General features: G+C 40.9%; 1 protein-coding gene across 7 annotated transcripts in view; it reads right to left on the bottom strand.

Annotated features, from left to right (window-relative positions):
• The window catches only part of TMEM245 (transmembrane protein 245), a 167,117-nt gene that overhangs the window by 17,374 nt on the left and 130,439 nt on the right, over positions 1 to 19,304 (bottom strand). For 4 of the 7 annotated variants that reach the window (XM_073587757.1, XM_073587758.1, XM_073587760.1 and 1 more), the window contains one exon: positions 5,030 to 5,204. The exons of 2 other annotated variants lie outside the window; for them this stretch is intronic. In XM_073587757.1, the coding sequence (XP_073443858.1) occupies positions 5,030 to 5,204 (175 nt within the window). Of the gene's footprint in view, positions 1 to 5,029; positions 5,205 to 17,881; positions 18,512 to 19,304 lie in introns of those variants that run through there. One more of the 7 variants, XM_073587762.1, reaches the window with a different exon arrangement.

The raw sequence follows: 19,304 nt of genomic DNA, 5'->3' as shown, positions 1-19,304 counted from the left end.
CCACACGGGCTGATACGCAAGGAGCACCATTTGGCTTTTGGAACCCTAGAATAGTTTGTGGACAACATTTGAGGTGCCCCTAAATTGCCAAAACAGAAGAAAAACCCAAAAATGACCCCATTGTAGAAAATGCAATTAATCTGCAGTGACTATTTTGTAACATTCACACTATGCTTTACTCTTAAGAATTGCAGATATGCCAGTTGAGTGCCCATACAGTGTACTGCCATCATATATTGTAGCGCCCCCATTCATTGTGCCCAGCTTGTGATTCTGGCGACATGCACCTCGTAAATTGTTAAGTGCTCTCTCCCCACTACAATAATGCCAAACATGATGTGGCCACTTAAATGGACTCAGATGGAGGGGGGCATATAGCTGGATCTCACAGGTCCGTATCTTGGGGTCATCACATGACCTCAGGGTACCATGCTAACCATCGGCACCAGCGATTCTTATCGTGGGGATCCGATGGTTACAGAGGTCTTCTAACTCCCTCTTAACCACTAAAATATCACTGTCGCGATTGACAGTGGTATTTAAGGGGTTTATCGGCCATGATTGGTTTTGAAACCTATTGTGGCTGATACCATAGGGTGTTAGCTGTCATATACAGCTGTCACCCACGAGAATTTCGGCGCTGAGAAATAAGGCTACTTAACCGTTGCCATTAAAAGGTGTATTGTCGATCTTTAAGGGGATAAATAAACATTTGGCATGCATAGAAGTCCAGTTTATCAAAATTTAAAATTAATTACGCACTGTAAAGAGAAAAAGAGAAAAAAAAATCTGGGCACCAGAATTGCAAAATGCAATAAAAAGTGATCAAAACTTTGTATGTACCTCAAATAGTTATCAATAAAAATGTCTGTTCCACCCCCCACTTCCCACCCAAAAAAAAGGCCCCACACAGCTCCATAAATGAAAGAAGAAAAATGGTTAGGATCTCAGAAAATGGCTTCACAAACAAATTTTTTTAAATGCATGAAAGTTTGCTATTGCCGTATACATGTTCACAGGCCATTTACAGTGCCTTGCGAACATATTCGGCCCCCTGGAACTTTTCAACTTTTTCCCACATATCATGCTTCAAACATAAAGATACCAAATGTAAATTTTTGGTGAAGAATCAACAACAAGTGGGACACAATTGTGAAGTTGAACGAAATTTATAGGTTATTTTAAATTTTTGTGGAAATTCAATAACTGAAAAATGGGGCGTGCAATATTATTCGGCCCCTTTACTTTCAGTGCAGCACACTCACTCCAGAAGTTCATTGTGGATCTCTGAATGATCCAATGTTGTCCTAAATGACTGATGATGATAAATATAATCCACCTGTGTGTAATCAAGTCTCCGTATAAATGCACCTGCTCTGTGATAGTCTCAGGGTTCTGTTTGAAGCACAGAGAGCATCATGAAGACCAAGGAACACAACAGGCAGGTCCGTGATACTGTTGTGGAGAAGTTTAAAGCCGGATTTGGATACAAAATGATTTCCAAAACTTTAAACATCCCAAGGAGCACTGTGCAAGCGATCATATTGAAATGGAAGGAGTATCATACCACTGCAAATCTACCAAGACCCGGCCGTCCCTCTAAACTTTCATCTCAAACAAGGAGAAGACTGATCAGAGATGCAGCCAAGAGGGCAATGATCACTCTGGATGAACTGCAGAGATCTACAGCTGAGGTGGGACAGTCTGTCTGTCTATAGGACAACAATCAGTCGTACACTGCACAAATCTGGCCTTTATGGAAGAGTGGCAAGAAGAAAGCCATTTCTCAAAGATATCCATAAAAAGTGTCATTTTAAGTTTGCAACAAGCCACCTGGGAGACACACCAAACATGTGGAAGAAGGTGCTCTGGTCAGATGAAACCAAAATCGAACTTTTTGGCAACAATGCCAAACGATATGTTTGGCGTAAAGGCAACACAGCTCATCACCCTGAACACACCATCCCCACTGTCAAACATGGTGGTGGCAGCATCATGGTTTGGGCCTGCTTTTCTCCAGCAGGAACAGGGAAGATGGTTAAAATTGATGGGAAGATGGATGGAGCCAAATACAGGACCATTCTTGAAGGAAACTGCTGTTCACAAACGATCTCCATCAAACCTCACTGAGCTCGAGCTGTTTACCAAGGAAGAATGAGCAAGAATTTCAGTCTCTCGATGTACAAAACTGAGAGAGACATACCCCAAGCGACTTGCAGCTGTAATCACAGCAAAAGGTGGCACAACAAAGTATTAAGTTAAAGGGGCCGAATAATAAAAAATTTTAAATAACCAAATAAATTTCATTCAACTTCACAATTGGGTTGCACTTGTTGTTGATTCTTCACCAAAAATTTACATTTGGTATCTTTATGTTTGAAGCATGATATGTGGGAAAAGCTTGAAAAGTTCCAGGGGGCTGAATACTTTCGCAATGCACTGTATATCCTACAATTAATTCCATAAAAACGAAGCCCAAAAAACAACGATGGAAATAGTTTATTGACAATATGTTTATATTAAACAGTATTTAAATTTTTGCCTCAGGCTAAAATCAGCCTTGTATGTAGCCCTTTAAGGGAACCTGTCATGTCCCCCATGCCCTCCAACCTAGAAGCATTCACTTATTTATGAATTCCCTGCTTAACCAGGTCGGTATAACGTTTTTCTGTAAAAACGAGGTTTTAAAAAAATCATTTATATTGTCACTGTTTCCAATCTTTATTCAGGTCTAGTCAATGGGACGCTAGTTGCCTCTTACTAGTCAGCCCTCGTTCCATGTTATCATTCCACTGTGGGCGGGACAACACAAGTTGCAGAATCTGTCGTCATCACCAGCTCCTGCAAATCTCGCGCACGAGTGCCGCACGTTTCGTCAGCGTCACTGCACCTCTGCAACCTCTGCAGCCGCTTTCCGGTTTCAGAGACGCATGACTGGCAGTTCAAAAGGCGGCTTCCAGTCATGTGCAGTGCGTCGCTGAAGCTAAAAAGCATATACCTGGCTGCAAAGGTGCAGTGACGCTGCTGAAATGTGCGGTGCGCGGGAGCAAGATTTGCAGGAGCTGGCAATGACAGAGCCTGCAAATTATGTTATCACGCCCACAGGAGGTTGATAACATAGAAAGAGAGTGAAACAATACACATGGGGATACACCAGTAGTCAGTACAAATAAGTAATACAATAAAGGAAAAAAAAGCTACTGACCAATGACACTGGGATCACCACATTAATCACAAAAATTTTATTAAATTCAGACAGACAAAAAACCTATTAAAAAGTCACTCCATGACAATTACAATAGACCCATGATGCTAATAATATAGCCCTCTAGACTCCCCTATCACAATGTTTAACATATATCTAGGCAAAAAAAACCCCATTCATTGCAGGATTAAATGACAAAATCACTTTGTATCATAAGTAGCATGCACATGGACTAAATAGAACCCAAATGGGTAAAACAGGTATCCAAAAGATCAAGATGTATGTACTACCATATAATTAAGAAATGCGCACACTACCCAGTTTCATAGAAATGACACAGTAGAAAGATAAAAAAAAACACCAAAAATGCATCTGGACTCAGATTAAAGGCGTCCAAGCAAGGGAATGCTCGTGTAAGATAGCGCATCACATGAGCGCTGGGTGCATAGGAATCATACAATACCGAAAATAGGGGGAGCCTGTGGAGACGCCCGTCGCGTGTCACTACCGCGAGGTAGCTTCGTCAGGGGCTGAAGATTTTCAGACATCACGGTAGCCAGAATCCGCTGATGCGCCTGGGCAAAACAATACCATTACCCATTCAAATTCTGGCTACCGTCTCTGGAAAGACCTTCTTCCGCAGGAATTGATGTCTGAAAATTAGTAACGCCTCTGGGCACAGACTGAGTATTCGGTCCCGCCTTTCTCCATATGCGACCGTTTAGGTATTGATCTCAGCTGCTACTTATTTTTTAATTTTTTTAATGTAAATAGCATATATATATATATATATATATATATATATATATATATATATATATATATATATATATATCTTCTTTCAGACTTAATCTTCAGCCCCTGACGAAGCTGCCTCGCGGTAGCGACATGCGTCGGGTGTCTCCACAGGCTCCCCCTAGTTTCGGTATTGTATGATTCCTATGCACCCAGCGCTCATGTGATGCGCTATCTAAGACGAGCGTTCCCTTGCTTGGACGCCTTTAATCTGAGTCCAGATGCATTTCTGGTGCTTTTTTTTAATCTTTCTACTGTGTCATTTCTCTGACCATTAGAGAAACTGGGTAGTGTGCGCATTTCTTAATTATATAGTAGTACATACTGTACATCTTGATCTTTTGGATACCTGTTTTACCCATTTGGGTTCTATTTAGTCCATGTGCACGCTACTTATGATACAAAGTGATTTTGTCATTTACAATGAATGGTTTTTTTTTTGCCTAGATATATGTTAAACATTGTGATAGGGGAGTCTAGAGGGCTATATTATTAGCCTCATTGGTCTATTGTAATTGTCATGGAGTGACTTTTTAATAGGTTTTTTGTCTGTCTGAATTTAACAAAATTTTTGTGATTAGTGTGGTGATCCCAGTGTCATTGGTCAGTAGCTTTTTTCTCCTTTATTAACATAGGAAGAGAGCTGACTAGTCTGGGACAACTAACGTCCCATAGACGAGTCAAAGCCCTAATTAGCATAGGAAATGGGGACAAAATAAATGCTTTTTTAAAAAACCTCATTTTTACAGAAAAACGTTATACCGACCTGGTTAGGCAGGGAATTTATTCATAAATAAGTGAATGCTTCTAGGTTGGAAGGCACGGGGGACCTGACAGGTTCCCTTTAATCAACACAACTTCAATATCTGAAACTCCATAATAGTAAAGAACCAAATAATGAGCATAAAATAAAAAATGATAGGTAATCTAGGCCTGTCAGGAAATCATTTCTATGAGATAGCTATAATAAAGAAGGTTAATTGGTTAATCTATGGTGTATGACAATTTGGAAATAGCCGCATTACTTACCCAGATATATCAGAGTAGATAGCAGTGTCTACACAATATGTTGGCAGTAAATGGCACACAAGAAGCAATACAGCTTTACAGCTCTCCCCCTGAGAAAACCACAGGTCCAAAACAGCAGGTACAGCAGCCCAGTAAGTCCCCAGAAAAGGCACTGCTCCAAGAATTGCTGCCAAAGCTTGTGCATATAAGGGAAAGAGCAGAAAAATAAGTAAAAAAAATGCTCCATTACGTGTCAGAAAGTGCCACAGAAAATACATTATATATTAGAAATGTGCCACAGAGAATGCATCTCCAACAAACGGAATTTGCTTCAGATGGAACAGCACAACTATTTAAGTGGGAATGTAGTTTAATAAAAAAGACACTAATTTACACCTGGTTTTACCTGTACTAGGATCCACTTGTAACTCATAATAGCCAACCAGTTTTGTGGCTTCCAATATATATTCATAGGTGAAATTCAAGGTGAAATGGAAGAATGTCCATTGCAGAGAAGTTAAATTGGGTTTATTAACTCTAGTACATCAGGAAAAAAGTGAATGCCTCCAAACTTCCTTCATGCCACTCAGAAAAATATTTGGTAGAGCTCCAAGAATTAACATTATTTTTTTCTTTTTAACCCCCTTTACACCCGAGTCTGTTTTCACATTCACGACCAGACCAAATTTTACAATTGTAATAGCTCTGGAACGCTTCAACGGATCCCACTGATTCAGAGCCTGTTTTTTCATGATAGTGATACAATTTATTTGATATGACTTGCGGAGTTTTTTGTGAGAAAATCGGAAATTTTGTGAATATTTGGAAAATGTCGCAATTTTCAAACTAAATTTTTTTGCACTTAAATCAGAGAGGTATGTCATACAAAATAACTAATCTATATACAGCTCTGGCAAAAATTAAGCGACCACTTTCAAATGTTCAATTTGTCTGATTTTTCTCTTTATAGGTATATATATGAGTAAAATGTAAATTGTTCTTTTAGTTTCCAAACTTCTGACAACAAGTCTCCGAATTTCCTAGCAATAAATTTTGTTTTGTTTTTTTCTGATAAAGAGAAATGGCCAAAATTAAATATAAAAACACAGTGCTTTCAAGACCTCAAATAATGCAAAGAAAACAAGTTCATAATCATTTAGAAACAACAATACTAATGTTTTAACTCAGGAAGAGTTCAGAAATCAATATTTTGTGGAATAACCATGATTTTTAAAAACAGCTTTCCTGCGTCTTGGCATGCTTTCCACCAGTCTTTCACACTGCTTCTGGCACAAAAATATAAGCAGTTCTTCTTTGCTTGATGGCTTGTGACTATCCATCATCCTCTTGATTACATTCCAGAGGTTTTCAATGGGGTTCAGGTCTGGAGAATGGGCCGTCCATGACAGGGTTTTGATGTGGTGGTCTCTTAATTTTTGCCAGAGCTGTATATAAAACTCAAAATCTGTACAAATCCACAGTTCTCGCCCGATTTGGGTGAAATTTGGCACGCCCCCTCTCCTCCCACAGGAGCAGAATACTGCGCACGTTACATCTCGCTAGCATCCCCCCCGTCATGAGATTGGGGCCCCTGAAGTTAGGTCCTATACTTATAATGGAGAAACATGAAGGTGAAAGTAAAAGTGCTGAGGGGAAAACAACAGTTGTGACTGACAAATTAGTAAAATGCCAAAATAATAAAAACTTAAAGTGGAACATTTTTTTTTTACTGTAGCACTATGAAAATGTCAATTTCAGGGTGACACGGAAAATTTTACTTTAGCTACCATAACCAAAAATTTAATATATTTTCCGCGAACAAAGCCGCAGGTATTCTACTAGTAAATAATATTTACTACATGTCTACTTTTACATCAACACAATTTTAATTTTTTTTTGTTAGGAAGTTATAGGGGTTAAAATTTTACCAGAGATTTTCTCATTTTTCAACAAAAATTACAAAAACTTTTTTTTTTAGGGACATCACATTTGAACTGCCTTTGAGGGGCCTATATAACAGAAAATACTCAAAACTGACACCATTCTAAAAAGTGCACATCTCAAGGTGCTCAAAACCACATTCAAGAAGTTTATTAACCCTTCAGGTGATTCAGAGATTTTTGGAATGTGGAAGGAAAAATGAACATTTAACTTTTTGTCAGAAAAATTTCACTTTAGACTCAATTTTTTTTTTATTTTCACAAGGGTAACAGGAAAAATGCACCCCAAAATTTGTTGTCAAATTTCTTTTGAGCATGCCGATACCCCATATGTGGAAGAAATCCACTGTTTAGGCATATGGTAGAACTTGGAATGGAAGGAGCGCCATTTGACTTTTTAATGTAGAATTTGTTGGATTCACTAGCGGACACTATGTTGCGTTTGGAGAGCCCCTGATGTGCCTAAACAGTGGAAACTGCCCACAAGTGACACCACTATGGAAACTAGACCCCCTCACGGAACTTATCTACCTATGTGGTGAGCACCTTGAACCCTTAGGTGCTTCAAATAAGTTTATAACATTGAGCAAATGAAAATAAAATAAAATTTAAAAGAAATTTTAAACAATAAAATCATTTGCCCCACAAAAATGATTTTTAGCCCCAAATTTTGCATTTTCAGAAGGGTAACATGAGAAATTGCACCATACAATTTATTTTGCAATTTCTCCTGAATGCGCAGATAACCCTTCCATTTGTAGGAAAAATAGAAGTGGATCCAGCTCACTCACAGGGCTCATTTGAAAATCAGCAAACGTTTATTGGGTTATCCTTTAAAAATTGAAGATTACAAACTGACATCTTAGGGATGACACAGCAATGACGGGGTGGTGAGTAATAAGGCCATACGCGTTTCGAACAACACGGCTTTTGAACACTGGTTACAAAGTGAAATATAAGCATGGATTAAATATACTACTGCACTAATGAGGAAACACAAAACACATGGGAAGGTATAAGGAAACCGACAATGAGGGGGGAAAAGATGCACAATTGCAAGTAGCATAATGAACAATTAAAAATCAAACAAATGAAGATATACTGCAAAACATGCAAAATATACTGAGTATGTATCAAAGAAATTTTTTTTATATACATATAATTTGATCTGGAAAAAAAAAAAAAATCACAAAAAGAGAAGATGATGATAACCTGTAATACATCAAAACCAAGTTTTTGCAATAGAAAACAACCATTTTGTATTAGGAAAAAAAAATTATTATTTTTTTCCTTTTGCTAATAGTGCAGCATAACTTCTCGTCTGAGATTTAACCCTGTGGGGGCATATGTACTCAGCAAAAAAATTTGGTACGCTTCTTTGTTGCGTACAGCATCAGTGTCATTGCTGCCTCGAATATGTTTAGCATAAACTCATAAGCCAGTTTTACTACGATTGTGATACTCAATGATATGTTTGGATACTTGTGACATATTTCTGTCAATAGACTCCTTGATGTCATAAAATGTTCTCAGATTCTGGTTCTGAACTTACGGATAGTAGAACCAACTTATTTGAGGTTATAAATCGAACATTCCATAATATATACCACATGGTCACTGTTACAGTTTAGGAAGCTCTTAATACTGAATTTTTTGCTGTGATCATGGTTGTAAAAATGGTTGGTTTTGAAAGATACCATACAGGATTTGCATGGAGACTTACCACATTTATAAAAACCTTTGAGGGATAGCCATGTTTGTGATGTAGGCCTATTATCATGAGTAACATGTAAACTAGGTGACAATGCATTTCCTAAGGTTTTTGCTTTCCTGGGCACTATTCTAATACCATCTTTCAAAATGTCTTTTGTGAGGCGTTGTTTGATGTTTGTAGACTCAATATCAAAACTTGCAGCAGAGCTGCAGTTTCTTTTTGCTGTAATAAATTCACCTACAGGAATTGCCTTAGTTACATGAGAAGAATGAAAAAAGCATGCATCGAGTATTGTTGTAAGGTTTTCTGTTTTTCCATTGAGCCTGTTTGCTCTTGTCCAAGGTGGAGTCTAGTATCTCACCCTGTCCTGGAACTTCCTGTCTGTCCTGCTATTTAAGTCCGAGTCAGGAGAGCCTCCTTGCCTGAGTATTTTGTTGCTGTCTGCTTCTGAGCTCCCTCCTGGCTTGCCTCTGGAGTTTGTGCTGCTGCTCATTACTCGGTGCTCTGCCTCTCCACTGCCCTTTGTCTTCAGTCCTCTAAGCTGCTGGGGTTACCTACTGGCCTACTTCTAAGACTTTGTGCGGGCTGCTGTGCGGGACTTGAGCAGGACTTTTCAGCCCAAAAAGGTACTCTTAAGGATCTTCTCCTTGTTATGCTCCACCCGTGTTTTTCTGGACTTCCATGAAAGGAGTTGTCTCTTTCTGCACAGTTCTTGACTTTCACTCATAAAGTTCCAGTCCCACTCTTGCCTCTAATTACTGCTGAACTTCCACGCATAAGTGCCGTCGCATTATTGCTCCTTGTTATTGCTGGACTACCACGTATAAGTGCTCTTCACACTATTGCTTGACTTCCACGTATCAGTGCAGATCACACTCTCGCGTTATATTACTGCTAGACTTGATTGCTTTAACGGACGCACACCGCTATTACGTTTGCTGGACATTTCTGTTTGTGCTGTGCATTTCGTGGTATTTGCAGGAAAGCCTCTGTTAGTTTTTGTTGCATTCCTTACTTTGTTAAAATACAGTTTATTTGTCTCAACTTTTACCTCAGATCCATTTATCCCACGCTATCAGATTCCATAGTATCTACATAATTGTTACAATTGTATTGCCAGAAGTACATTTCCTGTAAGCTTTGTTGACAATAGCACAGCCATCTATACCATTGAGTTCTAAGTCCAAAAAAGTGATTTTCTCACGGTGATGATTGCATGTCAAATGGAGATTGAACTGATTGTCATTTAGATGAAAAATAAAATTTTCAATCTCTGAAGTCTCTCCCACCCAAACAATCATGGTGTCTATGTACCTGGCATATAATTTTATAGACAAATAAAAAGGATTACAATACGTGTATATATCATATCACTCCTTCCACCACGACATAGTTAGATTGGCTATGGTTGGTGAAAATCTGGCCCCCATCGCTACTCCGCTAATTTGTAAGAAAAACTTTCCATTGAACATAAAATAATTATGTCAAACTAGAAAAGAGAGTGTAGATTTTATATACCGTATATACTCATGTATAAACCGAGATTTTCAGCACCTTTTTTTGTGCTGAAAACGCCCCCCCTCGGCTTATACACAAGTCATTGTCCAGAAAGCCAGTGGGGGGGAGGGGGAGCGGGGGATCAGAGGCAGGAGCCAGCAGCTGTGACATCATACTCACCGTCCTCGCACGGTCGCTGCACGTCCCTGCATCTCTGTTGTCCCAGCAGCTCTTCCTGTGCTCAGCGGTCACGTGGTACCGCTCATTAAGGTAATGAATATGCACGCGTCTCCAGTCCTATAGGCGTGGAGCGCATATTCATTACCTTAATGAGCTGTACCACTTGACCGCTGAGCATAGGAAGAGCTGCCGAGCCGGAACAATGGAGATGCAGGGACGTGCCCCGACCGCGCGAGGGTGAGAATGACGGGGGAGGACGCCGAGCCATGCATACAAGGGGGAGGACGCCGAGCCATGCATACAAGGGGGAGGACACTGAGCCATGCATACAAGGGGGAGGACGCCAAGCCATTCATACAAGGTGGAGGACGTTGAGCCATGCATACAAGGGGGGAAGGATGCCGAGCCATGCATACAAGGGTGAGGACGTGGGAGGTTGCCGAGCCATGCATACAAGGGTGAGGACAGGGGAAGGACGCCGAGCCATGCATACAAGGGGGAGGACGCCAAGCCATGCATACAAGGGGGAGGTCGGGGGAGGACGCCAAGCCATACATACAGCTAGGAGACCAGGGGAGCCACACATAGCAGGACAGGGATGAGGGTACAATGTATACCCAGCTGAAACCCAAGTCAGTAAGCTTACCCAGTTTTCCATGGCAAAATTAGATGCCTTGGTTTATACTCTGGTCGGCTAATACTCGAGTATATACGGTATTCCTTTAATTTGTCTGTGTATACACTGTACTTGTCTAAATGATGTTGAATGGCCAGAACTGACATATGTTGTGGAAGTATAGAGTGAGGAGACATCACATGTAATTCAGGTATATTCATGAGACCAAGTAAAATCTTGAAACATACGCAAGATATTGCATGAATCCTGTAAAAAAAACAGGTATACGCTATACTAATGGCTGTAGTGCACTGTCAAGCCATGTGCCCAAATGCTCACTTAATGAACCTATGCCGGAAACTATAGGTCTGATAGAAATAGGTGATAAAGATAATGACAGGAGAAGTTACTGTTAAAAAATCAGCTTCTTTTTTAGAAAAAATACCCACTTAAGCCTTCAGAAATTATTTTATTGATTTTATCTCTAAAAAAAAAATAAGGTGGGGTCACTGGTCAGTGCTAAATACATTTTTGTATCCTGTAGGTGAGTTTTTATAGCAGCAACATAATCACAGATGTTCAAAACTACTACAGAACCACCTTTATCTGACATCTTAATGACTAAGTTTTTATTTGTCATAAAGTTTTTCAGGGCATCATTTTCTTCTGCCGTTAAATTAGGCTTTTTATTTGGGTGAACGGTATCATGCAGTTTTTTGAGGTCTTTGGTAAAAATGTCTTGAAATTTGTCCATTGCAGGTGTTCTACTTTGGGCTGGATAGAATTATGGATAATTAACACTTGCTGCTCACAAAATGCAAGATTCTTAAATTAATTAACAATGATTTCAGCAGAACTGGCAACTGCTGATTCCTCTGACCAAAAATGTATTTTAATAGTCAAGACCCTAATAAATTTATTGATGTCTTTGTGTTGAAAATGTCCAATCTTTGATCAAATGGATCAAAGTTCATTCCTTTAGAAAGGAGACTATATTCCGATGGGGAAAGCTTGTGTGATGACAGATTAACCCCTTCACGACCAATGACGCCACATAGGCGTCATGAAAACTGGTACAAATCTGACCAGTGACGCCTATGTGGCGTCATGACTTTAAAGCCCCCCTGCGGGTCGGGTGACCTAAGTCACTGAAAGGTCACCCGACCTGCAGATACAGGGGGCTTTGTACTTCACCACGGGGGGCGTGGCTTCGCCCCCACGTGGCTACGATCACTCCGATTGGCTGTTAAATGTGAAACAGCCAATCAGAGCGATAGTAATATTTCATCAATGAAAATTGATGAAATATTACAATCCAGCCATGTCCGACGCTGCTGTAGCATCGGATATGGCTGGTGACAACGATCCGCCCCCCCCACAATTAATGGGGGCGATCTGCCCCCCGCCACTGAATGACAGCGGCGATGTGCCGCCGCTGTCATCATCTGCCCCCCCGCCTTCCAATCGCCCACCCTCCCACACCCCGGTACTCACCGAGTGCCGCTATGGCTCCCGGTGTCCCGCGGTCCCGGACCATGGGTGCCGCCATATTGGAAAATGGTGGGCGCATGCGCAGTGTGCCCGCCGGCTGCAATTTCCTTTCATTCATTTTGGTCACTGTGATAAACTCTCACAGTGATCAAAACAGAATGAAAAGTAAATAAACCCCCCGTTTATCACCCCCATAGGCAGGAACATCTAATAAAATAAAGAAATTATTTTTATTTTTATTTTTCCATTAGGGTTAGGGTTGGAAAGAGGGTTAGGGTTAGGGTTGGAACGAGGGTTAGGGTTGGAAAGAGGGTTAGGGTTGGAAAGAGGGTTAGGGTTAGAAAGAGGGTTAGGGTTGGAATTAGGGTTAGGGTTGGAATTAGGGTTAGGCTTGTGGTTAGGGTTATGGTTAGGGTTGGGATTAGGGGTGTGTTGGGGTTAGGGTTATGGATAGGGTTGGGATTAGGGTTAGGGATGTGATGGGGTTAGGGCTGTGGTTAGGGGTGTGTTGGGGTTAGGGTTGAAGTTAGAATTGAGGGGTTTCCACTGTTTAGGCACATCAGCGGGTCTCCAAACGCGACATGGTGCAACCATTGATTCCAGCCAATTTTGCGTTCAAAAAGTCAAACGGTGCTCCCTCCCTTCCAAGCCCCGACGTGTGCCCAAACAGTGGTTTACCCCAACATATGGGGTATCAGCGTACACAGGAAAAATTGCACAACAACTTTGGGGGGTCTAATTTCTCCTGTTACCCTTGGGAAAATAAAAAAATGGGGGCTAAAAAATTATTTTTGTGGAAATTTTTTTTTTTTTATTTTCACATCTCTGCATCATAAACTTCTGTGAAGCACTTGGAGGTTCGAAGTGCTCACCAGGCATCTAGATAAGTTCCTTGGGGGGTATTGTTTCCAAAATGGGGTCACTTGTGGGGGGTTTCTATTGTTTAGGCACATCAGGGGCTCTGCAAACGTAACGACGACCGCAGACCATTCCATCAAAGTCTGCATTTCAAAACGTCACTACTTCCATTCCGAGCCCCGACGTGTACCCAAACAATGGTTCCCCCCCATACAGTAGTTTTCTCCCACATATGGGGTGTCAGCGTACTCAGGACAAACTGGACAACAACTTTTGGGGTCCAATTTATCCTGGTACCCTTGTGAAAAAAAAAAATTGCTGGCTAAAAATCATTTTTTTGAGAGAATTTTTTTTTTTTCACGTCTGCGTTATAAACTTCTGTGAAGCACTTGGGGGTTCAATGTACTCACCACACATCTAGATAAGTTTCTTGGGGGGTCTAGTTTCCAAAATGGGGTCACTTGTGGGGGGGTTCCACAGTTTAGGTACATCAGGGGCTCTGCAAATGTAAAATCATGTCCGCACACCATTCCATCAAAGTCAGCATTTCATAATGTCACTACTTCCCTTCCGAGACCCGACGTGTACCCAAACAGTGGTCCCCACCCACATATGGGGTACCAGCGTACTCAGGACAAACTGGACAACAACTTTTGCGGTCCAATTTATCCTGGTACCCTTGTGAAAATAAAAAATTGCGCACTAAAAAATAATTTTTTGAGGAAATGAAAATATTTTTTTATTTTCACGGCTCTGCGTTATAAACTTTTGTGAAGCACTTGGGGGCTAAAGTGCTCACTATGCATCTAGATAAGTTCCTTAGGGGGTCTAGTTTCCAAAATGGGGTCATTTGTGGGGGAGCTCTAATGTTTAGGTACACAGGGGCTCTCCAAACACGACATGGTGTCCGCTAACGATTAGAAGTAATTTGCATTTCAAAAAGTCAAATGGCGCTCCTTCCCTTCCGAGCCCTGCCGTGCGCCCAAACAGTGGTTCCCCCCCACATATGAGGTACCAGCGTACTCAGGACAAACTGGACAACAACTTTTGGGGTCCAATTTCTCCTGTTAGCCTTGTGAAAATTAAAAATAGCGCGCTAAAAAATCATTTTTGAGGAAAAACAATTATTTTTTATTTTCACTGCTCTGTGTTATAAACTTTTGTGAAGCACTTGGGGGTTCAAAGTGCTCACCACACATCTAGATAAGTTCCATAAGGGGTCTAGTTTCCAAAATGGGGTCGCTTGTGGGGGAGCTCCAATGTTTAGGTGCACAGGGGCTCGCCAAACGCGACATGGTGTCCGATAACGATTGGAGCTAATTTTCCATTCAAAAAGTCAAATGTGCTCCTTCCCTTCCGGACCCTGCCGTACGCCCAAACAGTGGTTTATGACCACATATGAGGTATCGGTGTACTCAGGAGAAATTGCTCAACAAATTTCAGGAACCATTTTATCCTGTTGCCCATGTGAAAATGAAAAAACTGAGGCTGAAAGAAAATTTTTGTGAAAAAAAAAGTACTTTTTTTTTTTTTACAGATCAATTTGTGAAGCACCTGAGGGTTCAAAGTGATCATTATGCATCTAGATAAGTTCCTTGGGGAGTCTAGTTTCCAAAATGGTATCACTTGTGGGGGAGCTCCAATGTTTAGGCACACAGGGACTCTCCAAACGCGACATGGCAACCGCTAAATATTCCAGCATATTTTCCATTCAAAAAGTCAAATGGCACTCCTTCCCTTCTGAGCCCTGCCGTGCGCCCAAACAGTGGTTTATGACCACATATGAGGTATCAGTGTACTCAGGAGAAATTGCCCAACAAATTTTAGGATCCATTTTATCCTGTTGCCCATGTGAAAATGAAAAAATTGATGCTAAAAGAAAATTTTTGTTGAAAAAATTAAAATGTCCATTTTTTCTTTCCACGTTGCTTTAGTTCCTGTGAAACACCTGAAGGGTTAATAATCTTCTTGAATGTAGTTTTGAGTAGCTTGAGGGGTGCAGTTTTTAGAATGGTGTCACTTTTGGGTATTTTCTGCCATATAGACCCCTCAACGTGACTTCAAATGTGAGGTGGTCCCTAAAAAAAATTGTAAATTTTGTTGTAAAAATGAGAAATCGCTGGTCAACTTTTAACCCTTATAACTTCCTAACAAAAAAATATTTTGTTTCCAAAATTGTGCTGATGTAAAGTAGACATGTGGGAAATGTTATTTAGTAAATATTTTGGGTCGCATAACTCTCTGGTTTAACAGAATAAAAATTAAAAATTTGAAAATTGTGACATTTTCTAAATTTTCACCAAATTTCTGATTTTTTCACAAATAAACGCAAAAATTATTGACCTAAATTTACCACTAACATGAAGCCCAATATGTCACGAAAAAACAAACTCAGAATTGCTAGGATCCGTTGAAACGTTCCCGAGTTATTACCTCATAAAGGGACACTGGTCAGAATTGCAAAAGATGGCCTGGTCATTAAGGTCAAAATAGGCTGGGTCATGAAGGGGTTAAGGACATTCAGTGTCGTTTGTTCATGCTGCGGAGCTGTCTGTTCAACAGAGGATTTACAGGCACGGTGTTTACAGCCTTTTCTTCTGCTGCGTTTTTTGACGGTCAAGGATTTTTGAAATAATTTAGGCTACTTTCAGACTTGCGTTACCAGGCACAGAGCTCTGCCGCCGCTAAGCTTCACCCCCGGCCGTGCCCCCTCCGGTCAGCTCCTCCTATGTCGGCGCAGCGCAAAATCGGCGCATGCACCGGCAAAAACATACCAGCGCACGGCCAGCGTACCCAATGCTAAATATAGGGTACGCTGATCGCATGCAGCGTCATGCGACCATAGGAGCAGCTGACCGGAGGGGGCGCAGCCGGGGCGGAGCTTAGCGGTGGCCGAGCGCTGCACCTGGTAACGCAAGTCTGAAAGTAGCCTTAGCTGTTGAATTGGAGAAGAGGTGGCTGCAATCTCTTCATCCACAGACACAACAGAAACCACAGCCTCCAGGGAGGAAAAAGTAACTGAAGGTTTGTGATTCCTCTTCTTATTTTTATTCAGTGTGTGGTTTTTCAGAATGGATCTTGGGGTGTGGGGTGGCTTCTCCCAACTACCCCATTCACATACTTGGTCCTTTCCATAATCAACCACATCGCGATTGAATTTTCTCTTTTTAGGCTAGTTTCACACTAACATATGGCCGAGCTGCGGACTTCCTCTGTGAAGCTCTGCCTCCGGCCACACCGGTCAGCTTTGCCTACGTCAACATGCGGCATGCGTACCCTATCTTTAACATTAGGTACGCAAACCATGCCGATGTATGCGGATGCCTCCGCATGCGTCATTTTGACAGTGCGTCGAACGCAACGAGTTGCATTTTGTTGTGGTCGCAGCATCGTCAAAATGACGCATGTGGAGGCATCCGCATACATCGGCGTGGCCTGCGTACCTAATGTTAAAGATAGAGTACGCAGGCCCCAGGCCAACGTAGGTGGAGCTTCACAGAGGAGGTGCGGCCATACACTAGTGTGAAACTAGCCTTATAGGAAATGATCTGGTTTTCAAGATCATCTATTTTGCCCTCAATTTCCTTATTAAGAGATTCAAACCTTTCAACAGGTACAGTCGTTTTAAGTTTGTCCTTTTGTATAAAAATATCATTATGTACTTTTTTTAGTTCACAATCTTCATATCGGATAATTAATTGGATCAATATAATTGAACATTCTGATAAAATTATGTTCCATTCTAGGACGAAGTCATTAGAATAGACCGTAGTGGGGATTTTTTTTTTATGCGGAGTCCTCGGGGAATCATATTTTTTTGGAGATAGTTCTCCAAGGTAGTATAATCCCACCAAATGTGAGTCTCTTTTAGTGATAGTTTTTCCAGATCACACATTAGATTTTGTAAATCTGTACAAGTCTCAGTGGAACCAGCACGGAATAGCTTTTACACACCACCCCGTCATTGCTGTGGCATCTGAGATGTCCTTTTGCAACCTTCTATTTTTAAAGGATAACCCAATAAAAGTTTGCTGATTTTAAATGAGCCCTGTGAGTGAGCTGGATCCACTTCTATTTTTCCTATTGCTTTGGACACTATGCAGAAATAAGGATGCCATGCTCCTTCGTGTGCCTGGAATTAAATCTCAGGGGTGAGTTGAAATTTTTTTTATTATGTAACGGTATTTGTCCCTTGTATGTGGTATTACAGATCATTTAAAAAAATAATGTATGTGAAACATTGCCTTAAAGGAAAAAAAAGAAAAATATATCTAAAAAGAATATTGGGTATTTTAACAATATTTTAAAAAGGTCTGAGTAGTGTAGGGCCCTGACAAAAAGTCTACGTCTACCTCTTCGTGGTAGCAGGCTTAAAAAATCTTTTGTCCAAAACAAAATCTGATGGCTATGTACAGGTGCTTCTCACAAAATTAGAATATCAAAAAGTTAATTATTTCAGTTCTTCAATACAAAAAGTGAAACTCATTTTATAGAGTCATTACAAACAGAGTGATCTATTTCAAGTGTCTATTTATGTTGATGATTATGGCTTACAGCCAATGAAAACTCAAAAGTCATTATCTCAGTTTATTAGAATACTTTATAACACCAGCTTGAAAAATGATTTTAAATCCGAAATGTTGGCCTACTGAAATGTATGTTCAGGAAATGCACTCAGTACTTGGTTGGGACTCCTTCTGCATCAATTACTGCACAAATGCGGCATGGCATGGAGGCGATCAGCCTGTGGCACTGCTGAGGTGTTATGGAAGCCCAGTTTGCTTTGATAGCAGCCTTCAGCTCATCTGCATTGTTGGGTCTGGTGTCTCTCATCTTCATCTTGACAATACCCCATAGATTCTCTATGGGGTTAAGGTCAGGCGAGTTTGCTGGCCAATCAAGCATAGTGATACTTTTGTTTTTAAACCAGGCAGTGGGTAGTGACACTTTTGGCAGTGTGGACAGGTGCCAAGTCCTGCTGGAGAATGAAATTTCCATCTCCAAAAAGCTTGTCAGCAGAGGGAAGCATGAAGTGCTCTAAAATTTTCTGGTAGACGGCTGCGCTGTCTTTGGTCTTGATAAAACACAGTGGACCCACACAAGCAGATGACATGGCTCCCAAAACCATCACTGATAGTGGAAACTTCACACTAGGCCTCAAGCAGCTTGAATTGTGGCCTCTCCACTCTTCCTCCAGACTCTGGGACCTTGATTTCCAAATTAAATGCAAAATTTACTTTAATCTGAAAACAATACATTGGACCACTCAGTAACAATCCAGTTCTTTTTTTTCCCCTATTTTATAACCCAAAATTTGTGGTGCGTCTCATAGTGTGCAAAATACAGTATATGTCCCATCCTGGTATATGGTCCCTTATTCTTGGCTCCATCCCGGTATATATATCCCCCATACTGGTATATGTCCCCCGTTCTGCCGGAGTTCCTTATTATACAGAAAAGAAAATAAACCATTATACTCACTATGGGCAAACATGGAAGTCATGGGGTCCCATGGAAGAAGTATAATGCACAGCCATACAGTATGATGCGCCACCATAGTGATCCATGTAGTATAATGCACAGCCCATTGTCCTTCATGTAGCAAAATGCACAGTTCATACTCATACATGTACTGTAGTATAATGCACAGCCCCTGGTTATACACGTAATACAATGCACAGCCCATAGTCATACATGTAGTATAATGCACAACCAAAAGTCATACATTTAGTATAATGCAAAGCCCCTAGTCATGCATGTAATATAATGCACAAGAAATAGTCATACATGTAGTAGTATGGCCACGGGCACAGTATACTCACTGATTTAAATAAGAAACAGTTACCTTCCCTCCGCTTCCCTGCCGTGCAGTGTCCACTTCTGAAGCCGGCAGCCAACTTTAGTGTACAAGCGATGGGAGTTCATTATGTCACTTCCATTCCGAAGTCAGCTGTTGGCCTGTGATTGGCGGGTAGCGTATATTGCGGTGCACAAACCCAT

The sequence above is a fragment of the Dendrobates tinctorius genome, unplaced genomic scaffold, assembly GCF_039654945.1.
Source record: "Dendrobates tinctorius isolate UK_male_01 unplaced genomic scaffold, ASM3965494v1 ptg000102l, whole genome shotgun sequence".
Classification (NCBI taxonomy): Eukaryota; Metazoa; Chordata; class Amphibia; order Anura; family Dendrobatidae; genus Dendrobates; species Dendrobates tinctorius.
Note: the sequence above shows the minus strand (reverse complement) of the source record. Positions and strands in the feature narration are given on the sequence as shown.